At 45.3% G+C, this 24,855-nt stretch overlaps 6 protein-coding genes across 6 annotated transcripts; 4 read left to right on the top strand and 2 right to left on the bottom strand.

Moving 5' to 3' along the window:
• The first annotated feature begins 70 nt into the window (after positions 1 to 70).
• Positions 71 to 1,850, top strand: LOC135344114 (gamma-glutamyl hydrolase-like). Its single transcript, XM_064541212.1, has 8 exons — positions 71 to 297; positions 344 to 443; positions 574 to 624; positions 695 to 779; positions 832 to 976; positions 1,029 to 1,226; positions 1,346 to 1,483; positions 1,592 to 1,850. The coding sequence occupies exons 1-8, from the start codon at positions 186 to 188 to the stop codon at positions 1,714 to 1,716; spliced, it is 954 nt and encodes a 317-aa protein (XP_064397282.1). The 5' UTR covers positions 71 to 185; the 3' UTR covers positions 1,717 to 1,850.
• Positions 1,734 to 7,787, bottom strand: LOC135343976 (trafficking protein particle complex subunit 10-like). The gene is made up of 17 exons (XM_064541039.1): positions 7,530 to 7,787; positions 7,172 to 7,477; positions 6,682 to 6,871; positions 5,848 to 6,210; positions 5,626 to 5,784; positions 5,443 to 5,554; positions 5,302 to 5,393; positions 5,006 to 5,238; positions 4,797 to 4,903; positions 4,388 to 4,515; positions 4,117 to 4,297; positions 3,839 to 4,008; positions 3,386 to 3,781; positions 2,845 to 3,066; positions 2,422 to 2,598; positions 2,196 to 2,333; positions 1,734 to 2,096 (listed from the first exon to the last, which is right to left on the bottom strand). Exons 1-17 carry the CDS (start codon positions 7,640 to 7,642, stop codon positions 1,869 to 1,871), a joined length of 3,315 nt encoding a protein of 1,104 aa, XP_064397109.1. The 5' UTR covers positions 7,643 to 7,787; the 3' UTR covers positions 1,734 to 1,868.
• Positions 7,788 to 7,826: 39 nt separating this feature from the next.
• On the bottom strand, positions 7,827 to 10,424 carry LOC135344086 (tubulin-specific chaperone cofactor E-like protein). The gene is made up of 4 exons (XM_064541180.1): positions 10,246 to 10,424; positions 9,401 to 9,543; positions 9,013 to 9,191; positions 7,827 to 8,781 (listed from the first exon to the last, which is right to left on the bottom strand). The coding sequence occupies exons 1-4, from the start codon at positions 10,355 to 10,357 to the stop codon at positions 7,962 to 7,964; spliced, it is 1,254 nt and encodes a 417-aa protein (XP_064397250.1). The 5' UTR covers positions 10,358 to 10,424; the 3' UTR covers positions 7,827 to 7,961.
• On the top strand, positions 10,395 to 13,046 carry LOC135344094 (UDP-N-acetylglucosamine--dolichyl-phosphate N-acetylglucosaminephosphotransferase-like). Its single transcript, XM_064541192.1, has 7 exons — positions 10,395 to 10,753; positions 10,815 to 10,929; positions 11,001 to 11,214; positions 11,265 to 11,496; positions 12,140 to 12,328; positions 12,536 to 12,782; positions 12,851 to 13,046. Exons 1-7 carry the CDS (start codon positions 10,605 to 10,607, stop codon positions 12,911 to 12,913), a joined length of 1,209 nt encoding a protein of 402 aa, XP_064397262.1. The 5' UTR covers positions 10,395 to 10,604; the 3' UTR covers positions 12,914 to 13,046.
• Positions 13,047 to 13,071: 25 nt separating this feature from the next.
• LOC135344068 (glycerol kinase-like) lies at positions 13,072 to 16,392 on the top strand. Its single transcript, XM_064541158.1, has 14 exons — positions 13,072 to 13,199; positions 13,252 to 13,322; positions 13,397 to 13,655; positions 13,711 to 13,848; positions 13,898 to 14,007; positions 14,166 to 14,232; positions 14,288 to 14,323; positions 14,495 to 14,602; positions 14,658 to 14,820; positions 14,875 to 14,971; positions 15,659 to 15,743; positions 15,814 to 15,934; positions 15,986 to 16,120; positions 16,184 to 16,392. Exons 1-14 carry the CDS (start codon positions 13,137 to 13,139, stop codon positions 16,282 to 16,284), a joined length of 1,554 nt encoding a protein of 517 aa, XP_064397228.1. The 5' UTR covers positions 13,072 to 13,136; the 3' UTR covers positions 16,285 to 16,392.
• Positions 16,393 to 16,437: 45 nt separating this feature from the next.
• Positions 16,438 to 24,371, top strand: LOC135344049 (coatomer subunit delta-like). Its single transcript, XM_064541128.1, has 12 exons — positions 16,438 to 16,578; positions 16,748 to 16,787; positions 16,848 to 17,071; positions 17,486 to 17,665; positions 17,927 to 18,165; positions 18,216 to 18,307; positions 18,368 to 18,446; positions 18,503 to 18,668; positions 19,533 to 19,680; positions 20,030 to 20,138; positions 21,859 to 22,063; positions 24,123 to 24,371. The coding sequence occupies exons 1-12, from the start codon at positions 16,576 to 16,578 to the stop codon at positions 24,210 to 24,212; spliced, it is 1,575 nt and encodes a 524-aa protein (XP_064397198.1). The 5' UTR covers positions 16,438 to 16,575; the 3' UTR covers positions 24,213 to 24,371.
• The last annotated feature ends 484 nt before the right edge of the window (positions 24,372 to 24,855 follow it).

Below are 24,855 nucleotides of genomic sequence, written 5' to 3'. Positions count from 1 at the left end.
GAGGTTAGTGTGGTTGTTAGTTTTAATGCCGCCCTCGAAATTTAATGGCTGGATACTTGATTATTTTGCTTTCGGTAAAGATCGCCACCAGACTTTAGCTTTTTAACTTGGCAAGCAAAGAAAGTGAGCAAGAAACACGAAGGTCTGTCTAGAGCTACAAATTTGATATTACTGCCGATTTGGAGATGCATTCAGTAGTATCATCTGTGAGGATCAACAGAGTCTCTTTGTTGGGAGTGTTGGGCGTGTGTTCGTGCTTGTATGGCGTGAGGGCTGACACCACTAGACCCATCATAGGTAAGCCCCCTACAGTGCAGCTAGTCCATCAGATACCATTGTCTAGGTATTGTAAGTGAGAAGAGCTACTCCAGTGAGGATTCCTACATTGCTGCTTCTTATGTCAAGTTCATAGAGTCTGCCGGTGGACGCGTTGCTCCCATACTGTATCCTTATGTCTGTGTGTGCATATGTACGTGTGTGTGTGTGTGTGCATATGTACGTGTGTGTGTGTCCCTAACCATCCACCATCAGTAGCATGTACGTGTGTGTGTGTCCCTAACCAACCACCATCAGTAGCAGCTCAACTGATGAGGAGATCAACTCTCTATTCAGCTCAATAAACGGGTACAGTACTACTGACGCTAGTCCCCTTCCACACCCACATTGACACTAGTCCCCTTCCACACTCATGCAGGGTCCTCTTCCCAGGAGGTGGTGTCAGCCTCAATAGCTCTGGCTATGGGCACGTTGGCAGTGTGGTGCTGCAACTAGCCATGAAGGTATGTACCCACTCCTCTCTAACCCTAGCTTGTATTGGCCTCCCTACACTAGGCGAATGATGCCAAGGATTATTTCCCAGTGTGGGGGACTTGTCTTGGCTTTGAGCTCCTCTGTCATCTAGTAGCTGACAAGGGCACTAATGTCCTGAGCAGAGTCGATGCTACCAACCTACCACTCCCACTATCATTCACTGATGGTACGTACATGTGTCATTGTCTCCTTTTTTATTGCCTCCCCCACGCACACAGACGCTGCGAGTAGTCGTATATTTTCCTACCTCACACCAAAACTGCTGACTCAGCTATCCTCTCAGAGCATCACCTTCAATAGTCATAGCTGGGGTGTTGCCACGGAGATGTTCCAGAGCTCACACCTACACACTTTCTTCAAGATGCTCTCCACCAATAAGGACAGGAATGGCGTTGACTTTGTCTCCACTATAGAATGTAAGTCATAGCTACTCTGCGTGCGTGTGTTCCAGCTGTAACTGCAGCAACTAACATATACTACTCCAGCTACTGTATGTTTAGATTCACTGAGGCCCCTCCTCCATACACTCGTGCAGCTTATGACTACCCGTTTTATGGTGTTCAATGGCATCCAGAGAAGAATGGGTTTGAGTGGACCCCCCACGAGGATATACCCCACACAGAGCCTGCGGTGGCCGTCATGCAGGGTCTGGCCAACTTCTTTGTCCAGGAAGGTAGGCAGTGTACCTAGCTAATGGATGCCCCTCCACACACACACGCACACACACACACACACACACACACACGCACGCACGCACACACACACACACACACACATGTAGCACGCAAGAGCTCTCACAGCTTTCCTAGTGCCTCGGCTGAAGAGGCTGCTCTCATATATCAGCACACCCCCACATACACTGGAGACCACTCTAACTTCACACAAATATACACATTCAAACACTAACTAACACTGTGCACGCATAGTTTTATATTAATCAATGATTACTGTGTTTATGTGTTTTGTGTACACTTGTTTGCAGTACAAATGGGTTATAATTGACACACAAAACATAATTAAAAAATTTGTTATAATAATAATATCTCAAACTAAAGCTATTAATAAAGTCCTTTATTGACGGGCACCATTTGTCCTTGGGAGAGATTATACACTTGAGCTCCACCGATAGTGACTCCGCCCACTTTCAGTACTAGCGAAGGCAGTGAGAGTAGCCCCGCCCCCTTGGGGACCACACTCACTGTCACCACTACTGTCTCGTTAGCACCAGGCACATCCAACACCCCCACACTATCAGCATACAGCTCCCATCCAGCCGAGGGAGCCACCTGCACACACAAGGAGTGTATAAGATTAATACGTACAGTGCAACCACTCTAATGGCCACCCCTAAGGGTAGCTCCAAGCATCATCCAACTATGCATTACCTGATAGTGTAGTTGTGCTGGTAGCTGGGTACGTGTGATGGTAGTGTTCTTGAGATGGTAGCTGAGTGTGGCCGGACCCTTCACTCTGAGAGGTGCCTCATGATTACTGTCCACAAAAGCACGCAACTCAAACACAGGCTGCAGGGGGAGGCACTTATTCATTTTAATCTTGGAATGCAAATGTTATTAGAGAAAGGCTGCAAGGACAAGGGGTACTATCACTCACTGTCATGTCAGACACTTGAAAGTTGTAGTTGAAGGTTCTGTAGTCCAAGGGCTGCTGGTCGTCATGGATACACGGCAGGTAGTCTAGTGATATAGTGACATCATTGACGGACCCTAGAGTGGGCGTGGCAGTTCCCACAGCCCACAGTAGCGAGTAGCTCTCACGAGGGTAGAGCAACTATAAGAAACACACCATCATTATCATAATTATCATAATTATCATAATTATCATAATTATTTATTATGGCTAATTGTTAAAGTTGCTATAATCCACTAGCTACAGAATGTGTAATAGATCCAAGACCATCATTGGAAAGGTATAATTCTGAGCTATTGAATGCATCAATTAGTTTTGAATCTGAACACAAATTACAGGCTCTCAAAAAATACCAAAACACTGAAATTTGGGAAAAGCAAGCATCACCTCAGGCTGTGTGTGTAGTGGAGTGAGATCCAGTGATGGGGGGGAGCTCAGTCTCACATCCCTCAATCTCAGGGGTAGGGGACAGCTGTTGACCACCTCTACACGGAGGAATGACCTTTGACCCCCACAATGCTCTGACACCCTCAAGGTCAGAGGTCGATACACTCGTACGGGCATCACAGCAACATGTGTAGGAGTCAACCAATCACAATAAGCCGTTGCCTGCAGAGAGGATTAGAGCATCATAGGTTCTAGGTCACTATCCTGAGCTAGGTCACTATCCTGAGCTAGGTCACTATCCTGAGCTAGGTCACTATCCTGAGCTAGGTCACTATCCTGAGCTAGGTCACTATCCTGAGCTAGGTCACTATCCTGAGCTAGGTCACTATCCTGAGCTAGGTCACTATCCTGAGCTAGGTCACTATCCTGAGCTAGGTCACTATCCTGAGCTAGCTTTACGAATAGTTAGAATATGAAATACTAAATTAGGTACTTCATATGAAACTTTGAACAATGATACATCGGTATAGAGAATAAGTACCTCATGTGTCCATGTGGTTAGCTCATTGGAGGGTGGGGGATCATGTGATGAGTTAGAGTCAACAGATAGAGTCATGTGACAGTCATGTGATTCTCCTGCACACATCCCGGGTAATGTGAACAACAGTTGATCAGAGCTAGAGATTCCATTGCTCAAGTCCAAGCGAATTTGAGCATTTTCTGGGATGGTAGTATCTTCCCCAACCTTGACGACGAGATGGCAGTCGTGAGTGGCTCCCTCTAGGAACACTCCGCACTCAGATAGTAGCCAGAGGTCAAGGTTCACAGTGAGGGGGTGTACTGATAGCTGAGGGGCGTGGCTGAGCGTGTGCACGAAGTCCAGACAGCCCCACTTAAGACTGAGCTTGTGTGGGGAGCAATCACCACAGTGTGATACCTGAATACCCGGGGTTATTACTCATTATTATACACACAAGACTATAATTATACCTACCTTGCCAGAGAGGAGTATTCTGTTGTCCCCCGGGTGAATGACCACACCCATTGCTCTCAACATGTCCGGGTGTTTCCCCCGCCCACCATCCTCTTCAACCAGCTCAGCAATCTCAGCCGATGATATGTGCGTCACTAGCGATGTGCTTGCACGATATTTGCCCTCTCCACCTATCACACACACACACACACACACACACAGGGGGGGTAACACACGTAAGCACACACCCACACACAGGGGGGGGAGTAAGCTACTCTAGTCTCACAGGATAAACTTACCTATGGGTCTTGATCCACGCATTCCATCACTGTTAAATAGGTCGAGGTCGTCAAGGTTGGCTAGTAGTGTGGGGGTGGAGGGTGGGGATGTGTGTGGGCGGGCGGGTGAGGAGGGTGTGGAGCTAGTGTGAGGAGTGCCCCCTCCTCTCAACTCTGCCGTGGCTATCAGCTTCACAAGCTCCTACACACACACACATCACACATCACACACACATCACACACATCACACATCACACAAAGTGTAGCCAGCTATCCAACGCATTAGCAGTACCTTTGGTCCGTTATAGGATAGCCGTATCTCCATGATAACAGTGTCTCCAATAGTGAAGGACCGCCCTCCCTCAATAACCACACCCACCAGCGACAACAGAGGCTCCCAATTGAGCAACTTCTGATAGGCTGCACAAAAGGTTGCTAAGAGTTAGCTCAAAGATTGCTACCAAACAGCTGAAATTTGTGAAAAGCGCAAGGCCTATGTATATAGCTTTAGAAATTGCTAGATTTCGACAAATCACAAACTTGTATCTAAGCACACCATTGGAAAGGTAATTCTGAGAGCTATTGAATGCATCAAGCAGTTTTGAAATTGGATAATCAGAACAAATTACGGGCTCTCGAAGATAGCTACCAAACAGTCCCTGTATTACACGGGGCAGTGATTGTATGAGAGAGAGACTCACGTGATCTGTGTGCAATGGATGCCAGGGATGAGAGCCACTTGCTAGGATCATGTGATTCACCAGGGTGGGGGGGGAGGGACACTAGTAGGAGCATTGTGTTGACATATCTTAGTAACAATTGTCAAGGAAATACTCGTACCCCCCACATAGCAAATCCCTGTGGACACTTGTACCCCCACATAGCTATCTCCCCCCCTGTGTGTGGATACTTATCCTCCATTTTGAGCTTGAGTTGACAGCCTGCTGACAGAGCGAAAGCGTTGGTGCTTAACTGCGTCCATTGGTCCTCTGAGTAGAACTTGCAGATGTCACTGAGTAGCTCCTCAGCCTCGTTGACCAATCCAAGCTCTTTTTGGAACTGGGCGATGGTGGTACCGACACTGAAGGCCATCCGGCGACGCCCTGCGTATTTGAATGCACCAATCACCATCTCTCCTAGTCTCTGTTGTACGGGGCGGAAGAGGTCAGAGTGCATTGCCAATGACAACTACATACGCTGTCTTACCAAGAACTCAGTTTGGAATGTGAGCCTGTCATTGAGAGTGTCTAGTAAACACTTTCCTTGGTCCTCGATACCCGAGACATCGGTGGGAACAACTGTAGGGGTCAAAGGTCAATAAACTATAGGGGGTCAAAAATCACGTACAGTCTAGTGGTACTGGATGTATTCCTGAAGTGAGCTGCTTGATAAGAACACTGTCCTGGTTCAGCTTGTTAGCTGATGGCATGACTCCACACAGTCCACCAATGGCCTCCAACTAAAGGAGGGGGGGTGATACACACACGCCCACACACACGCACGCACACACGCACACACTAGAGTAATCACCTTCTCCAGAGCATAGTGCCAGAGCTGTGCCCTCACTAGCAGGAGAGAGGAGGTGGCAGACTGTAGACTATCAGGAGATATGAGAGCCATGAACGCTTGTATGGCTTCATTGCAACTCATGTACGCCCAGCAATCAAACGCGCCCTCAGGGAAACAGAGCTACACACACACACACACACACAGGGATTATATATAGATTATATATGGACAAGATGGCCGCACCTGAAGAGTGGTGATTTCCCGAGCCATACAGTGGAGTGTGCTGATGACGAGCTCTGACACTGACCATGCCCTCCCCAGCGTAAACAGCAGGTGGGACAATCGTGATAGGAAAAATGTGCGTACATGCAGTAAAGGAGAGGAGCATGACCGCACTCCCGCCAGATATTGCCATGACAACTGACTCCACACCAGCTTCGGATAGTCCCAGGACGTACAGGGGGCGTGGCATAGTCCTCGGAGCCAGGAAGGGGGCGTGGCTGCATATTCGGTGAGGGCAGACTCGAGGTCAGTGATAGCTTCATAGTACATGAGCTGTGCACTGAGGTTCTGCAGAGTCATCTCAAAGCACACGGCCAGGTCAAGCTGAAGGAGGTTTGAATTCATGGTTGAAATTGGATGCACGGAAATCAGAGTCCCCAAACCATTAACGGAGGGGTACGTTGCAGTGAACATCTTTCAACAGCCATAACTTGAGTATCGTTGATCCAATGTCAAAAATTTTATGATTTCCTGAAAGCTTAGAAAGAGACCTTTCAAATGATGTGTTCAAATTCAAAATTTCGTCGGGGGCCCTAATTTGTCATTTTTCGGCCTTGGACCATGATATCGCCAAATTGACAAATACTTTATTCTCTCAAATATGAAATTTGATGACACCATTTGAAAGGTCTTTTTCTAAGCTTTCAGAAATAATAAAATGGTTGAAATTGGATGCACGGAATTCAAGTTATGGAAGTTGAAAGAGTCCCTGCCATTACAGAAAAAACATCCACTTATTAATTATACATTGTAATTATAGCCCACAGAAACGACTATCAACAGATTTGAATGTACCTTTCTAACAAAGACGTCCTGGTAGAACTTGTCAGGGGGGATGGGCTGCTGCCTAGCAACCAGCTCTTCCTCTCTTTCAATGATTTTATTGAAGCAATCTAGACACATCTGGTTGAGAGTGCTAGTGAAAGTGCTGTAAGACTCAGAGAGACGCGTTGCATCATTGTCAGACAGTCGGAAGGTGATGACCCTGCACACACATAAGCACACACACATTAGCACATAAGCACACACACATAAGCACACAAGCACACACACATAAGCACACAAGCACACACATACATAAGCACACACAGAACACAGATTGCGGGCTCTCAAATGTAGCCACCAAATTTGGCCAAATGAAATTGGACAATCTGAACACAAAATGAGCACATCCCCCACTCACTCGTCAGCCGCCCACACACACACACACACACACACACAGCACATCCCCCACTCACTCGTCAGCCGCCCACACACACACACACACAGCACATCCCCCACTCACTCGTCAGCCCGCCCCCGGAAGTCATTCTTGATTCTCTCCTCGACTGGTTTCCCTGTCAATGTCCTCGTCCTGCGAGTACGTACCTCCGCTGTCACCACGTAAACTATCAGCGTACCCACGTCCCCACCTTTGACCTTGTCTAACCACTGTTCCATTGTCTTCTGTTCGTGTGTACGATATTGAATGCAACTAGTCCAGTATGTGTGTAGAGCAGGACGTTCGTAAGGTGGGCGTGGCTTCTTGTCTGTGGAGAGGGGTGCAAAGGTCACCCCGGAGCACAGAGAGCTGAACGCAGGACCCTCATCTCTGTACGGATGGGGCGGGTGGTGATATTGGACAGATGGATTAATGGCCTTACTTTGAGAGGCTGGTTAGTTGTAGTTGCTTAAGCCTTGTCTGTAGCTTCTTCTGAAGGACAGGTCCCAGTAGCTCTGTGTCTCCATGGTAGGTGATGACTGGCTTGGGCTCCATCGCTGCTGCCGTGTACGGTACGTATGAATGTTGTGTTGATTGTTTACAGCTAGTGGGTAAGCATCGCTAAAGTAGCTAGTGAGTGTTGCGGCTACTATTTGAAACACACCAGGTACAGTTGTGTGTGGGCGGCTATTATTTAATTGCTGTTCTTATTTGAGGGCGGCTAGTATTTGAGGGCGGCTAGTATTCATAAAAAATTTATAATTAATTGCTATAAAGGAGTACTCCTGCTAAACGTCATAGAAAAGGAAAGTACGAACTATAAAGACAAGTGTGATGCATATACGATACATGCTACAAACAGTATAAACACAAACTAAGGCAATAGTTGGACATGTACTTGATCCCCGTCCCTCATTTCCCTGTAGGAGTGAAGCTTTCGTCCACTCAGAGACAGCACTTGCCTGCCCTCCCAACCCATACAATCAACATACAACAGCCTCACTTTAGCTGACGCGTCTCCTAGCAACACCTCGGCCACCCATTGTCGCAGCTCAGATACCGTCTGATTCATCTTCACACTCTTTGTTATCTTCTTTCGATCTTTTTTGAAATGGAATTCTAATTGTACAAATTTCCTGGGGCTCAGGTCCACGTCAGCTAGTCTGGCTACCATACCGTGTTTAGCCAGGTAGTGGGCGTACAGTGCAGGGGGGTGGGGCTGGTCCTCGTACTCTCTTAGTAGCCAGCGTTCTGCCTCTTCCCTCTCTGTGTCACTGATGACACTTTTGTTGAGCTTTGAAAGGCAAGGAATTCGAGCTATGATTGGAAAGCGTCTCTTCTTGTCATCGTTTACTGCCTCTGCTACGGGTACACGGAGTACGTTCAGTTCAGATAGTTTACTTAGTTGAGCAAGATGTTCCAATGATGTCCAGTCAGAGAGCAGCGTGTTGTTGAGACCGAGTACTGTCAGCTCAGGGAAGACGGACACATCACTGTGGGTCACTGATGAGAGGGGATTGTCACAAGCTATGAGGGTGTGCAGGAGGGGGAAGGCTGGACTCAGTTTGTGTAGTTCTGACCATTGACTGATGGAGTTGCACTGGATCTGTAGTCGTCTGAGAGAGTGATGACAAACTGTGGGGCTGAGGGAGACAGTCGAGTAGCCATTGTGGGCAATGTGGAGCTCCTTTAAACTGTGCATGTGTGTGTGTGTGTGGGGGGGGGAGGGTATGTGTGTGTGTGTGTGTGTGTGGGGGGGGGGGTGTGTGTGTGTGTGTGTGTGTGTGTGTGTGTGTGTGTGTGTGGGTGCAGCAGTGAATAGATTACTGAACTAGTGTATAGTTTGAGAAAACATCACAATAATGCATTAACTAGAATGCTTCTGTTGTTATATAAAGCAAGAATTAAGTTGATAATGCTCTCACTTTGTAGCCACAGTGAGAATAGTGTCCAGAGCTGACCATGTTGTGTGGGTGTGGTTAAGCACAAGCGTTTGGAGGTGGGTGCACAGGGTCATTGGTTCTGCAATCTGATTGGCCGACAAGGGATTACGAGCCAAGTCCAGGAACACCAGTCGTGGCAGAGAGTGAAGTATGGCAGTAATCTGAGATAATGTGAGACGGAATTCATTACATGTGGTGACTTAGTTAGCACCTCTTTATAGAGTTAATATACACCAGTTAATAATTCTGGCTTGAGCATATGGCCATGTCACACCTATACCACCCCCCCCCACACACACACACACACACACACACACACACACACACACACACACACACACACACACGCAGTACAGCAGAGGAGGCTTACATTGCTCCAGTCAGAGAGTTGGTTGGAAGAAAGGTGTAGCTCCTCCACAAGGGGACACAGTCCCTCTAGTCCCTCCCCCACACTCGATACATTACATGCATCCAACACCACACTACGCCTTCTCTCCAGCGGGCAACCAACTCCTGATAAATATGCAGCGTTAGCAATTATTAAAACCACAATTTAATGTAGTCTCATGAATCAGCCGCACTTGGAAAGTCCGTCTGAGCACTTTGGTCATAACTTTTTTGGCCAGGTCGGAATTCCGACCTGACCAATCAGATCGAAGATTGACAAAATTAAAGGAAATAAAGAATGACAAGAAGCGTATGCGTTCTATACAGTAGGACGCATTTATAACTAGCCGCTAATCAGCCTAACTGTGGCTATTGTTAGCCAGTCAAGGAGCTATAGTAAGTTGAGTTGACTACACTATAGTGTTGTGCAACCTTTTCTTGTTCTTTTAGCAACATTCTTGGAGCAAGCCAAACAAAAATTCATAGCTGCTAGTCAAGCGTTCGCGATTGACCTTTTGCATGCGTTTGGTTTTGACACTGACGTAATGACAATTAATATTCCATTGTGGAATGACCTCTATACTAAAGTGCTCAGACGGACTTTCCAAGTGCGGCTGATTCATGAGACTAAACTTAACGCTGATGCAATTTGCATGTTATTTTGTGTAATGCTATGGTTAGAGTGATGCACAAAATAACATGTCATGTCAACCACTGCATAGCCTATGCAGTGATATAACAGCAATATATATACACATGATTGCATGCAGCATGCTGTGAATACTGATAGCTACTGGCTGGATCTACTGCTCTAGTCAGTGTGCATACCAGGGGCCATGTAGATAGCTGATTCTTTGATCCTACTTTTGAGCGTGTCCGGAGGTACCTCCTCGGGACAGTACTTGTCTTTGAGGGCTCCTACAAAACTCACCACGGCCATTGTGTCTTGTAAATGATTATCATGCAGAAGCGCTTCATCATCGCCAGTGGTTTTTATTTACATTCCGCACACATCATGACGTCATTAGAACTTCTATTTTTACACAAGGAGACAGCAATTTCAAGGGCGGCTTGAAATTTAAGGCGAGAATATTTTCTTCTTTTTATTTTTTCTAGCCTCCTATATTGCCACGTGGAGTTACTTTAACGATCCTTGCCATCTGAAGTCTTTGTGAAATAGGGAAGAGATGTATCTATCACTGTGTGTAAGTGGATGTGTGGGTCTAGCAGCCTATTTCATGGCGGACAGGCTCATAGGGAGCGGCTCTATGACTGACAACTTTATAAAGGCTGGACTGTTTGGCAAAGACCTCAACAAGAGCTCTGATAACAAAGTGTGAGTCTGCATCACATTCTGTACACTTTCATACCACCGGCACACCCGGTACCCCCTCCAGACCCGAGGCCATAGGAGTGCTGTGTGCGGCTGTGTATCTGATATCTGAGTTCCTGTTCATTCCTGTTCCCTTCCTACCCTCTCTTATAGAGGAGGGAGTCTTTAAACATGGCGAGGTGACAACACCCACTCCACACACACACACTAACCGCCCACTCTCCCCACACACACACACACACACACTCAGTTTGCCCAGTTCATATGTGCGTTGCTCTCCATTTGTTGCATGGTGTTCCTGGGCTTTGCTGACGATGTGCTCAACCTTCGCTGGAGAGTTAAGCTAGTACTACCGACGATAGCCTCCCTCCCCCTGTTGATGGTGTACCTGGTCAATGGTGGGTCCACTACCATCATACTGCCCAAGCCTGTCCGGTTCCTCGTGGGGAACAAGATGGACCTCAGTGAGTAGCAGAGCCTGTATAACAGTAGTACCTCTAGTGCCCTCTAATAGATGGAATATACTATGTGTACATGGGCATGCTGGCTGTGTTCTGTACTAATGCCATCAACATTCTGGCTGGGATCAACGGTCTTGAAGTGGGCCAGTCTGTCATCATTGGATTATCCATCATGTTGTTCAATCTGGTTGAGCTGCCTGGCCATTGGGGGGCAGGCCACAGCTTCTCCCTCTACCTGCTCTTGCCCTTCATTGGTGTCTCTCTGGCATTGCTGCGTCACAACTGGTGAGTGCCTAATGGCCGTTCAAGAATGCTCTATTTAACCAATTAAGTCTTCATTTTGAAAGTACTAAAATCAGCTCTGTAACTAGAGTTCTGATTGTCCAAATTCAACGATTTTCTGATTTTCTGAAAGCTTAGAAAGAGACCAACTTCATATTTGAGAGATAGAAGTATTTGCCAATTTGGCGATACCTAAATAGCCCATGGTCCAAGGCCGAAAAAATTTTTGATTACAACACATCATTTGAAAGGTCTCTTTCAGAAAATCTCAAAATTTTGACATTGGATCAACGATACTCAAGTTAAGGCTGTTGAAAGATGTTCAACTCGTTTATTCAATGGTTTGGGGATTCTTTTGTCTTATATTCCGTGGATCCAATATCAAAGGATTTTCAGAAAGCTTAGAAAAAATTGTTCAAAATCAAAATATATCATATTTGAGAGGTAAAAGTATTTACCAATTCGGAGCCCATGGTCCAAGGCCGAAAAATGACAAATTAGGGCCCTGACGAATTTTTACATTATCTGAAAGGCCTCTCCCTAAGTTTTCAGAAAATCATAAAATTAATGTTTTTGGACCAACGGAACTAAATTATGCCTGTGTGTGTGTGTGTGTGTGTGTTGTGTGATGCCCTCCCTCCTCCAGGTATCCATCGCGTGTGTTTGTGGGGGATACCTACTGTTACTTTGCTGGCATGACATTTGCAGTGGTTGGTATTCTGGGTCACTTCAGCAAGACCATGCTGCTATTCTTCATTCCCCAAGTCCTCAACTTCCTCTACTCCACTCCTCAGTTGTTTGGCCTTGTCCCTTGTCCAAGACACAGGCTACCAAAGTAACCAACCTGCATTTTACTGTTTTCATAGAATTCAGCATTTTGGTAGCTATCTTTAAGAGCCTGTAATTTGTTCAGATTGTCCAATTTCAAAACTAGTTGATGCATTCAATAGCTCTCAGAATTACCTTTCCAATGATGGTCTTGGATAGATATATACTGCCCTAGCAAGTTGTGTGTTTGTTCCTATGCCTACCACTAATGCAGGTTTCATCCTCCCTCCAACAAGTTGGGCATGAGCTATGCTGAGTTCCACTCCTCTGAGCTTAGCATTTTAGGAGCGGCCATACTTAAGCTACTGAGCATGCTTAAACTGGTTTCTATGGAGACAATCAAGTCCGGAGAAGGAAAGGGCAAAATCCGCGTGAACAATCTAACATTGATCAACTTTGTGCTCATGTGTATTGGACCAGTACACGAGGCCACCCTGACAACCATCATGCTAGGGATACAGGTAAGGGCATAACAATGGTTGTACTTTGACCCCACCCCCCCTCATGGTTGTACTCTCACCCCATGCAGGTGTTGGGCAGTGTCATTGCATTCTTCATTCGCTATGGACTAGTCAAGTTCTTCTATGATTAACTGAACACTCCACAAACATTCCCACTAGCTTTTTATATTGTCGTCTTTACCATAATACTTTGATGTTAGGGTAAAGATCGTCTTTAATTTGTTACCTCTTGACTATCTACCCGTACTTATTCCATTTAAGTAACATTATTTTGGAGTTAGGGAAAGGTCGTCTTCATAACAAACACAATGTGCACAATACGAGCCACGCCCCTCTTTATCCAGCCAGCTAAAAATGTCAGGAGAAGGAGCTCTGGTAGGTTCCATTGATCAAGGGACAGCCAGCTCAAGACTCTTGGTGAGAGGTACAGGGTTCATGAACCTTGTGTTGATCCCCCTCCATTACACAGGTGTTCAATGAGTCACTAGCAGTGGTACAGAAACATCAGGAGAGCATACGTCAGATCTTCCCAAAAGAAGGGTGTGTCACCTTGTAACTAGTATTAAGGGTGTGTCACCTTGTAACTAGTAATGATATTATTGTAATCCCTACAGATGGTTTGAACAAGATCCAGAGGAGATCATAGCGTCTGTTTGCTCATGCATTGAGAAGGTGGGCGTGGCATTGGGGTCACATGACTTGCAGCGTCTCAAAGGCCTCGGAGTGACCAATCAGAGGGAGACGTCTATTCTATGGGATAGAGAGAGTGGGAGGAGTCTCGCTCCCGCCATCGTCTGGAGTGATGGACGTACAGGAGAGCTGGTTGATCGTATGGTTGCCATGACACCCACCAAGAACAAGGATCATTTTCGGGTAAGAATATATAAATGATTGCCCCCCACACACTAATTAAGGACCCCCCACATAGAGGAGGTGTGGTCTTCCTCTCTCCACGTACTTCAGTGCTCTCAAGATAAGATGGCTGATTGAGAATAATGAACTAGTGAGGGCCGCCATTAAAGATGGCCGTTGTCTCTTTGGAACAGTTGACTCTTGGATCATTTGGGTAAGTTCAAAGTACACAAAACGCTTATATAATATTGCTGAGTGTGCAGAATCTGACGGGTGGTGTGAATGGTGGAGTGCATGTGACCGATGTCACTAATGCAAGCCGGACAATGTTGATGAATATTGGTACTCTTCAGTGGGACCTTGACCTCTGCAAGTAAGCCAGCCCTGGTATATTTTGAGGGTATAAATAGTCGCTGCTTTTGCTGATTATAAGCATGTACCGCGAACATTTATACTCACGGATTTAATATGCATGGCATGCTGCATAAAGACTGCTATTCCGCAAAAATTAAATTGTGTGTGTGTGCACAGGTTCTTTGACATTCCAATGGAGATCCTGCCAGAGATACGCAGCTCAGCAGAGGTGTATGGTGCTATAGTAAGTTACTCCGTGTGTTGACATAGTCTCCGCTATTGACCACACCCCCTTGCAGGCTGATGGTCCACTCAGTGGTGTCCCAATATGTGGAGTGAGTCTATTCGCAAAGGCTATTTATTGCCTTGCGTTTTTTTCCAAATTTCACCCGTTTTGGTAGCTATCTTTGAGAGCCTGTAGTTTGTGTTCAATTTCAAAACTAATTGATGCATTCTGTACCCCTGCCCACACACCCACACCCACACACACACACACCCACACACAGTGTTTAGGGGACCAGCAATCAGCACTAGTAGGTCAACAATGTTTTGCCCCGGGACAAGCTAAGAACACGTATGGTACTGGATGCTTCCTACTCTACAACACAGGGAAGGTAAGTCAGTGACAGTCTTATTATTGTTGACTTGATAGCATCTATACCGTACTAGCAACTAGTCATGTCAGGCCATGGTCTCCTGAGCACGGTCGCCTATCAGCTTGGTCCCACTGCCCCTCCAATATACGCTCTGGAGGGAGCTGTATCTAACGCTGGGCAGGCACTGAAGTGGCTTGTTGAGAAAATGGAGTTAGTCAGAGAAATCAGTGAGATTGGTAAGCACGTATCATGCTTTGCATTGACGTTCCTATAGCAATGCCCTAATATAGAGTGCTCTGCTAAGAGTGTTGACTCGCCTGGTGATGTGTACTTTGTACCCGCGTTCTCGGGACTATACGCTCCGTACTGGCAACCAGACGCCAGAGGGTGAGTGTGTGTGGTCATGTGATATTATTATAAATATACCCTATGGAGCGGATTATTTTCGTATGTGGAAATGTTCGTATTTTTCGTATTGTAGAGCATCATACGATTGTACTGCTAGGTTCTACATCACTATCCTCAGCTGTAGGAATACGAAATATTTAGCTTGGTAGTTTGTACATAACTAAAAGGTTTAATCCCAATCACAGAAACTGGGCGACGCCCCAACTTGACTATGTAGTTGAAGGAGTATGTTGGTATTTAAAATTTAGGGAAATTACTAATCAATTTGTAAAGAAAGGAAGAAAAGTCCCCCAAGAGGGGATCGAACCCACGCCTTATCTATTATGTAATCTACTAAGCCACCACCCTAACCACTAGGTCACACCTATTCTGTTCCTAGTCATCACATACATACACATACACATACGCGTTGAAAAATTTTTATTAAATTTTAATTAATTTAATTTTAAATTTTTTTTATTAAATTTTATAAAATAAAGATTTTTCTTTTTTTTTTCCTAACTTTTGAGAGTAATTTTACTAATTTTTCATCTGTATCTGACTCCAAACTCTTAAACCTTAGGGCACGTATGTACCCTAAGGACTGCAGACTTACATTCTCTGTTGCAAGTGCACTGCAATCCACTGTACGAAAACGAAAAATTCCCCATAAATTAATCACTGCAGTGTTATGATTGGTCTCACTAACTACACTACTAAAGCTCATCTGTGTAGAGCTGCATTAGAAGCTGTCGCCTTTCAGTCCAGAGAGGTAAGACCTCACACCGCTCCCTCACCCTCCACACCCTCACACCGCCCCCTCACACTCCACACCCTCACAGGTGCTAGACGCCATGAATCAGGACAGTGGGACTCCGCTCAGTATGCTACAGGTGGACGGAGGAATGACGGCCAATCAGCTGCTCTTGGAGTTACAAAGTGACATACTCGGCATACCAGTAGGTGGGTGTGGTTTCGTACACATGGATATTGTTTGACCTTTGACCCCTACAGTGAAACCTGACTTTGCTGAGATGACTGCATTGGGTGTTGCCATAGCAGCAGGATTAGCATGTGGTGTGTGGCAAGACTTGTCAAGACTACCCAAATCATCTGGTATCACCTTTGAACCCAAGAACACTCCACAAGGTAATTCCCCCACCCACTCATGTACACCACCTCCCACCCACTTGTATACACTACCCCTCACAGAGCGTGAGCGCCGCTACAAGGGATGGAAGGAAGCGGTCCAACGAAGCAGACACTGGGAGGAGGGGCACAGAAAGTCCGCCCACTACACTAGCACACTGTGACTGTGTGTGTTGTGTGGTGTGGGTGTGTGTGATGGATTGACTATAGCTATAGTTATTTATTTGTCATTTCTGTAATATTTTTGAAAATAATGGCAAAGGTCACAAACAGTTTGTTCTAAAGACGACCATTACCCTAAAAGCAACAATTAAACGAACTGCAGCATGGTCACAGTAAAAAGCAATTTCTAATACGTGGCAAGCTTTGTGGCCAGTGAGTGAGTGTCTTTTGTGAGTAAAGGTTGTTCTCAGGCAGAGGCAGTGTCGTGACGTCAGAGGCTCTAAGGATACATCATGGTAAGTGGAGGGGGGAGGTCAGATCTATGTGGGGGATCACCTCTGTGTGATCATGCACCATCACTGAAACATGTAGCCCACTAGTTAACATAAAACATACACACATCATATGTACACACATCATTACACCATCACTCAGTCCTGTGTGTGTGTGTGTGTGTGTGTGTAGGTGCTACTGGCAGCAGCAGTGTGTACCAAGCAAGGCAAAGGTGAGAGTACACATACACAGGAAGTGCCACACCCCCTTCATAAGCCCCACCCCCCTCCAGCGCTTGTGTCCCGGCAGTTTGTGGAGATGTCACGAGCTCGAGTGGAGGGATTGCTGGCAGCCTTCCCTAAGCTAATGACTGGCGGCAAACAACACACCTTCGTGGAGACAGAGAGTGTTCGCTATGTGTATCAACCACTGGAGAGATTGTACATGCTTCTCATCACTACCAAGTCTAGTAACATCCTCGAGGATCTGGAGACACTCCGCCTCTTCTCAAGAGTGGTGCGTTTAGTGCCTCCATTAGCTTACTCTGCTCATTGTGAGGAGCATAATAGCCGTTAAATTTGACTGGCCCAGAATAGATTTCCAACCATGCCATTCAAACAGCTACATTTTTTGCTATGGAGATTGACATACTAGAGTTGGCTCTGTAACTAGAGTTCTGGTGGTCTAAATTCAATGATTTCTGATTTTCTGAAAGCTTAGATATACTCAAATCCCAAATTTGAAACAATCCATAATTTCCAATTTTCAGAAAAATACATCAAAAACAGGCCCAAAATAGACTTTTGATTTTAACACATATTTTGAAAGGTCTCTTTTTAAGCTCAGAAAATCAACGTTATTGGACCAACGGAACTAAAGTTATGCCATTCTATATAACCTAAGCAACCCCCCTTGCCTTATCCCTCCTAGATCCCAGAGTATTGCTCTTCTCTGGACGAAGGTGATGTACAGGAACATGTGTTTGAGCTCATATTTGCCTTTGACGAGATCGTTGCCCTTGGTTACCGTGAAAGTGTGAACCTAGCACAAATCCGCACCTTCACGGAGATGGACTCTCACGAAGAGAAAGTGTTTGAAGCCATGAGAAGAGTGAGTGACACCACCATCAGTATACTCATCAGTATAGCTATTAGTGTTGTCAGAGCTTACTTTGAAGGTCCATAACTTGTGTTGGGAACGTCTAATTTCAAAACTAATAGTAGCTTTTGATAGTGCTACAATAAATATGGTAATTTAAAATTATAGTATTAAATTATCGCATGTATAGACCAATAAAAAGAATAGCTGGGCAATAATTTTAAGTTGCTATTTGCACACAATGAACCGCTATTCTACTTATCCCTCCTACAGTCTCAAGAGAAGGAAGCAAAGGACGAGATGAAGCGACGTGCTAAAGAGCTAGAGATGACTCGGAGGGAGGAGCGTAAGACTGGACGCAAGGCGTACACTGGTGGCTTTGGTGGAGGGGGCGGAGGGGGTGGCAGTAGTTATGGTGGAGGGGGCAGCAGTGGTTATGGTGGAGGGTCAGGAAGAAGCTCGGCAGCCGATAATCCATCTCACGAGACAAAGTCATACAACGCTGCTCCAAGGTAAGTCACATGACTATCATGTGGCATTGTTAATATCCGCCCACTCACAGTCGTGGGCGTAAGGCTGGAGGGGGTATGGTACTCGGCAAGAAGAAGAAAAATATTGACAATTTCGTGGGCCTGATTGAGGCAGAAGGTGGAGGTAAGGTTGTTTGGTGTTTATGTGTGTGATGATCTTTACCTAATGCCTATTTCCTTACAGTGGTGACCAGTGTTAATGCTCCTAGGCAACCATCATCAGCTGTAGCTGCTACCACACAAGCACAAGCCCTTCAAGAGAGGTATGTACTTAATGACCCCTCACATGACCTTTCACATGACCTTTAACCCCTCCCAGTGTCCACCTCAAGATCTCAGAGAAGCTTAGTCTAGTGGCAGGCCGTGATGGTGGTCTACAGAGCATGGAGGTGTTGGGGATCATCACACTGCGTATCTCAGACCCTGCTGTTGCTAAGCTACGCGTCAACCTCATCAGGGACGAGCAGAGGGCAGTCCAGTTTCAAGTGAGTGGGTGTGTGTCTACAGTTATATACCGTATATTCATTAGTGCACATTTTTGGATGAACTCCCTAATTAAATATATCATATTCTAAATAGTTGTACTGCTCAGAATAGTGACGCCGTTTTAATTTTCGGATAGTGCAAAAATGTCCACCATAGGAAATAACCCTACCCGCTATACGGTGGAGTGTTAATAGATTTTATAGCAGGTAAATTTGGCGAAGGAAGCAATATAATTATATGGGCTTTAACTTGATGATCATGCTGTATGTCCTGCATGCTATAATATTGGCGATTTTTTCATTTTAGCAGCCCTCAACTTTATTTGCCAAACATACAGGCTATGATTATTGTATCCCATGAGCTGGCTAGGTGTCCTTATAAGCTCCCTGGCCCTTGGCTGTGATAGCAGATCCATTAGCACAGGCTTGCCAATTAATAGCGGTTGTTTAGTCTGAGGTGTGAGCCAGGCATGGGGTGGAGTCTGCCTAACCATAACAGCAACCACACACACTGGTGGAGCCATGTGTACATAACAACCAACACACTGATGGAGCCGTGTGTACATAACAACCAACACTGGAGCCATGTTAGTGGGTCTAATGATATAATCACCTGTTCTAGTGTTGTAATGTCTAGCCTGGGGCTTAGCCTGATACAGTGTACCATATATAGACCAGGTCTTTCAGTGTAGCCACTCGGGCGAAGGAATATCACGCAATAGCTGTAATAATAATTTATTGCTATTACTTCCTTGCAAAGTGCTGTTGCAAGCAGATCTGGTTGCAAAGTTGCAAGTTATTCTTATTTAAAAGTAATAATTTAAAGTAATTTCTCCCTCACACACCTCACACACGCCCACGCAGACTCACCCAAATGTGGACAAGACGCTGTTCAACGATAAGAGTGTTCTGGGTCTGAAACAACCCGGGAAGCCGTTTCCTAGCAACCAGGACGTGGGCGTACTCAAGTGGAGACTAGCCACTACAGAAGTTGACCTAATGCCGCTGACCAGTGAGTTACCAAGACTACTATAGCTTTGGTGGTGGTCTAGAAAACAGCTGTGTTCCACTACACACAGTTGCCTCTCATTACCCTGACATCAAAGACTCACATGACACTAGTATTGCCCCACTCTGTGGCTAATATAACCCCCTCAAAGTGAACTGCTTGTTGAAGTGGCCAGTGTAATAGTGTTCCTGTGGCCACATGACAACACACCTGCCTATAGGAAATCTTCAAAGTCCCCTCTCTCTTAAACAGCTGGCATTAGAATGCAATACTAGCTAGTTCTGGTAATTTGTCAGTTGTAATTATTGGGTATGCCCTGTTCATTCCTCACCTGCTTACTTACCTCACTCAGTTAATTGCTGGCCATCAGAGAATGGAGGGAAGTGTGATGTCAACATCGAATATGAGCTGATGCAGGACTATCTTGAGCTGCAGGACACCGTCGTCACTATCCCAATACCGTAAGTGCATGGCATATGACACTAATGACATAAGTCTATTGTGTGCGTGCGTGTTCCCTCCCTCTAACTAACCATTGTTTTGTTAGCCCTGGCCAGTGCTGACACTTACACCGGCAGTCTTTCCATTGTCTAGTCCCCAGACATCCTTCGCTTATAGGGACAGAGTGTAATGGACTCCGACTCTCTGCCAACTAGCCTACAAATTACATCGTGTAGCATTTAATACGTTTAAATCAATAGCGTTGGTGATGATACATGTGCGTATTAGCCTCATTGTTAGATGCATCGTTCAGTTGTTGTTTATTGTTTAGATTAGTCTTTGTTCAGTAATTACTCCATATTAGCATGTTAGCCTTAGGGCCTTAGTAACAGCTTTACCTCTTCTTTTGGTGGGTACAGAATGCTTCAGATTCCTGCTCTACCTATTGTAAGCATGCTTGAGTCTCGGTAAGGCTTGGGTAAAGATAATCTTATTATCTGATTGTTTAATTAGACAATTTCACTGTCAATATTTACCATCACCAATAATGGTAATAAATTACATAATGTGTTTACATTGCTAGGGACTGTGACGTACACATGTATAGCCGTGCATGGTCATGTTGTTGTTCTGATAATAGCACGGTATGGTATTTAGTGTCGTCCTTCAAACGTTGTGTGCTATGTGGCTACATGTACGCTAGTCCCCAAGGGGTTATCTGATGTCAACGTGTGGCCTTTGTTGCAGTACAGTCCCACACTCCCCAGGCCTGCCCCCCAGCGATCAGGTTAAGCTACGCTAATTGGGCAATTAGGCCCACGTACAGTGCAGGACCTAGCTCATGTCTTTGATCTCGCATACCATGTGATAATAGTGCATCGCCTTCAGTTGTGAAATTGGATCTTGATCGCTAAACTATGCTCATGGTTGGTCATTGCCACCTGCGTTTGAAGTGTGTCCTTGATATGATAAGGCTCCTCTTTGCTGGAATGTCAATGAGCATTCCATGGAGTTATTCAAACAAAAAGCAGAAATGCTACTCTAATTGACGTACCTCAAGTGTGTAGACTAGTGTACAGAGCCTATAGTGTGGTCCCACTGTGTACACTGTAGCTAGTGTACAGAGCCTATAGTGTGGTCCCACTGTGTACACTGTAGCTAGTGTACAGAGCCTATAGTGTGGTCCCACTGTGTACACTGTAGCTAGTGTACAGAGCCTATAGTGTGGTCCCACTGTGTGCACTGTAGCTAGTGTACAGAGCCTATAGTGTGGTCCCCACTGTGTGCACTGTAGCTAGTGTACAGAGCCTATAGTGTGGTCCCACTATGTGCACTGTAGCTAGTGTACAGAGCCTATAGTGTGGTCCCACTGTGTACACTGTAGCTAGTGGTTGACTTATGTTTTCTCTAATAAGTTTGCATTTCAAGTGATGAGAAAGGTTGTATTTATTTTAGCAATGGTTGTCTAAGTAACCCTAATTTGCTGCCAATGCTGTAAACAATAAAATTGTCTCTGGGTGGGGATAATAAATGTGATGACTAGATAGCTTTGGGGCAGAATAGGTGTGGCCTAGTGGTAAAGTGGTGGCTGGTAGATCAGATGATAGATAAGGCGTGGGTTCAATTCCCTCCTAGGGGACTTTTCTGTACAAATCAATAATTCATTTTCTGAATACATCGTGTAAGTAAGTACATGAGAAGAAGTGTTATAAGTGCATTAATAACTGATTGCCCCTGTAGGTCTGGTGTGGGTGCTCCAGTGGTGGGAGAGGTCGACGGAGAGTACAACTATGACCCTAGGAAACACGTGCTGGAGTGGAGGGTGTCGGTCATTGATGCTAGCAATAAGACAGGGTCCATGGAGTTCAGTGTACCTGGGTTGCCTAGTGACTTCTTCCCCATCAAGGTCTACTTCATATCCACCAAGTCCTACTGTCATGTGGAGGTAAGAGTAGCAGCTGTGTGTTGTGCATCAGTGTGGTAGGGGACTAATTTGTGTGCAGTAGAGTAGCTGCTGTGTGTGCCAGTGTGATAGGGGACTAATTTGTGTGCGGTAGAGTAGCTGCTGTGTGTGCCAGTGTGGTAGGGGACTAATTTGTGTGCGGTAGAGTAGCTGCTGTGTGTGCCAGTGTGGTAGGGGACTGTAGAGTTAACTGTGTGTGTGTCAGTGTGGTAGGGGACTATGTTGTGTGTGTGTGTGTCAGTGTGGTAGGGGACTAGTCATGTTATGTGTGTGGTGTCCCAGGAAATACCAATCAGTCCTCAGTGGTTGAATTAGGATTAACTGGATTATACGAGAGTGCAAACATGTACAATGGCATGTTGTGTAATTATGATAATGTGGTGGTTGATATTCCATTATCCCACATGTTGTGTTGTGTGTTTTTGTGGTGCCATTAATGATTGTTTAATATTCCATTCCAGTAGTTTATCCAATTAAGCTGGTAATATTGACAGTTATATGACCACAATATTAGCACTAGTGTGTGCCTACCACCTACTGCTTGACCACACACAGCCCTCAATATTGTACCCAAGCTTGTTTGCTGCAAACACACCTTCCCCCATCGTGGCTCCACTCATATTTGTGTACAACTACTGCCTGTGTTATACTCCGATGGTTTAGTGTCTTTGATACATTTGCTACAGTGTGCTTTGCAGCTCACAGGACAAATAGTAAATTGCTTTAGAGAAGTGTTAACAGTTTATATAAGAACCTTTGATAAAGAGTGGTGCCATTGTTGACTTGTGTAAACTAGCTGTTCGCTTATCTCAAGTAGTTTGGGCATTTTACTATTTGCCCCAAACTTTCGTGAGCTGCTATTCAAAAACAGTTTATGGTTTGTCATGTGCTGCTCCATTGACCTTTGTCCCCTCGTGTAGTATAGCCTCTAGACATTGCTTTGTTTCTTGCATGTTAGACAATCTTCGCCTGCTTTGATGTGAGGTAATGTAGCGTGTAATGATACATGATTGCTCCTAATCAACTAACTGTTTGATATTAGGCACACCTTAGGAAACGCTGCATTGGATAATTAGGTACCTAGTGGCTATTAAGCAAAACCTGTTCCGGCATTTTTCCCATGGCTCCAGTGAGTGGGGCACTCTACCCGAGTTCTCTCCTCTGCATTTCAATCCTTCTTCTTCTGCCATTGTATCTCCTCTTGGGAGTAACTCTAGCCTCCACTTGAGAAGCTTCATGTTTCCTGGCCCTGGGCAGTGGCCAGTGGGTGCATGATAGTGGCGGTGGGCTTCAACCACTGATGCTCTGATAGGGTCCCTGTGTACACCATCCTCTTCTGTTGGTGTTTGGAAGTGGTTCCAGTGGTCATGGTTTGGAGAGTAGCTAATTGTTGTCTTTATTCTGTACCCCCTCCCCCTGCCTTCTATAATTACACTGTCTACCGTATAGCTCGAAATGTTCGCTGTTTTTGTGGGTTAGCAATCCTCCACAAAAATTAGGTCCACGAAATGCTTAGCTAACGGAATACCAACAACAATTCTTTTTAGAAGCCATTCCGTGAAATTGAAGTGCCTTGATAATTATATGGTAGTTAGTGTCTTTATAACTGTACACTCTCCCTTGTCTTGTAAGCACTGGCACACTTTAACAGCACATTATCCAGTCCCTACCCCAGTCCACTGCCCCACAAAGAATGCCACTAGCTGCACATCAAAGCGTAGTTATGTCTAACAGTTGAGTATGTCTAATACAAGACTCACTTTAGCCAGTTAATGAGTTGTGAAATTCAAGCTCATTTTAGAGAGGTCTCAGTTTTCACAAAGCCCTTGTCCCACCATGCCATCGTCATACCATCGTCATACCATCTGTGTGAATGTGCTAGTTCTGTTGTTTGTACATGTGTTACTAACACATACACTGCATAACTCGGTACATTTCTGTATTACCAGTTCTCTTCCCAACTTGAAGAGCTCTACTTCATTCCGTGCATTGCTGTCTTAGTGTTGTGTGTGTGCTTTACCACCCCCTCTCTCTGCTGTAGGTGGGCGGAGTTACAGACACGGAAGGGGGCGGGGCAGTCAAGTACTCCTCGGATGTTCTGTTCTCAGCGGACAAGTTTGAGATAGTCTAATAAGACACAATAACTAGACTAGGCGTAATCAATTTGGTTTTGTAATTAACTTGGCCCAAACGCATGTGCCAGTTTGAGACTGTACTACTGTACATGTGTTACCGTTCTCTATTCATTCTGTCCAGTTATTTATGTCGATAATTATTTTATCAAATTTGAGTTGTTCTTGGGTCAATTATAGAGTGATGGATGTTGACCCAGTGTTGGCAGAGAGTGACCATTGTGGTCTGTAACCACAGCTCCTTGGCAGCACTTAACCTCTGCCACACAACCACTTATAACCACCATACACACACACACCTATTGTGGTGGCTGCGTGCCCTAAGGGGAGACTATAATATAGAGTGTTATGGATGGATAGCTCAACGCAGTGTGTGGTAGCCAACTAATGCATGAGAAGTTACATACTATTTTGCCTAAAATTCTTGAGATCGTATAATCAATTATCTTCACGATGTGCTTTGATTTGACCCTACACATGTCTTGTAATTCCAGGCATTGTCGAAATGTTCATCTTCCTTTGTAATGGAGTAAGTATGTGATAATTACCTGATTAAATTAGGTGTTATGGACTTAAAACATTTTGTAATGATTAGCTTAATTGATGTATGTAATGACTATATTACCCTCCTGTCTTGTATCA

Source organism: Halichondria panicea, chromosome 1 (assembly GCF_963675165.1).
Source record: "Halichondria panicea chromosome 1, odHalPani1.1, whole genome shotgun sequence".
Classification (NCBI taxonomy): Eukaryota; Metazoa; Porifera; class Demospongiae; order Suberitida; family Halichondriidae; genus Halichondria; species Halichondria panicea.
Note: the sequence above shows the minus strand (reverse complement) of the source record. Positions and strands in the feature narration are given on the sequence as shown.

Coding starts and splice junctions, on each gene's coding strand:
- LOC135344114 (XM_064541212.1), top strand. CDS start 186: ATGCATTCAGTAGTATCATCTGTGAGGATCAACAGAGTCTCTTTGTTG. Junction 444..573: donor GGACGCGTTGCTCCCATACT/GTATCCTTATGT, acceptor AACCACCATCAG/TAGCAGCTCAACTGATGAGG. Junction 977..1,028: donor CCCACTATCATTCACTGATG/GTACGTACATGT, acceptor CCACGCACACAG/ACGCTGCGAGTAGTCGTATA.
- LOC135344068 (XM_064541158.1), top strand. CDS start 13,137: ATGTCAGGAGAAGGAGCTCTGGTAGGTTCCATTGATCAAGGGACAGCC. Junction 13,656..13,710: donor AGAACAAGGATCATTTTCGG/GTAAGAATATAT, acceptor CCCCCCACATAG/AGGAGGTGTGGTCTTCCTCT. Junction 14,008..14,165: donor TGGGACCTTGACCTCTGCAA/GTAAGCCAGCCC, acceptor GTGTGTGCACAG/GTTCTTTGACATTCCAATGG.
- LOC135344049 (XM_064541128.1), top strand. Junction 18,166..18,215: donor TCATACAACGCTGCTCCAAG/GTAAGTCACATG, acceptor GCCCACTCACAG/TCGTGGGCGTAAGGCTGGAG. Junction 18,447..18,502: donor GCACAAGCCCTTCAAGAGAG/GTATGTACTTAA, acceptor AACCCCTCCCAG/TGTCCACCTCAAGATCTCAG.
- LOC135344094 (XM_064541192.1), top strand. CDS start 10,605: ATGTATCTATCACTGTGTGTAAGTGGATGTGTGGGTCTAGCAGCCTAT. Junction 11,497..12,139: donor GCATTGCTGCGTCACAACTG/GTGAGTGCCTAA, acceptor TCCCTCCTCCAG/GTATCCATCGCGTGTGTTTG. Junction 12,329..12,535: donor CCAAGACACAGGCTACCAAA/GTAACCAACCTG, acceptor CCACTAATGCAG/GTTTCATCCTCCCTCCAACA.
- LOC135343976 (XM_064541039.1), bottom strand. CDS start 7,642: ATGGAGCCCAAGCCAGTCATCACCTACCATGGAGACACAGAGCTACTG. Junction 4,298..4,387: donor TATCCTATAACGGACCAAAG/GTACTGCTAATG, acceptor GTGTGTGTGTAG/GAGCTTGTGAAGCTGATAGC. Junction 3,067..3,385: donor TAACCACATGGACACATGAG/GTACTTATTCTC, acceptor TCCTCTCTGCAG/GCAACGGCTTATTGTGATTG.
- LOC135344086 (XM_064541180.1), bottom strand. CDS start 10,357: ATGGCCGTGGTGAGTTTTGTAGGAGCCCTCAAAGACAAGTACTGTCCC. Junction 9,544..10,245: donor AGCTATCTACATGGCCCCTG/GTATGCACACTG, acceptor CATATTTATCAG/GAGTTGGTTGCCCGCTGGAG. Junction 9,192..9,400: donor AACTCTCTGACTGGAGCAAT/GTAAGCCTCCTC, acceptor ACATTATCTCAG/ATTACTGCCATACTTCACTC.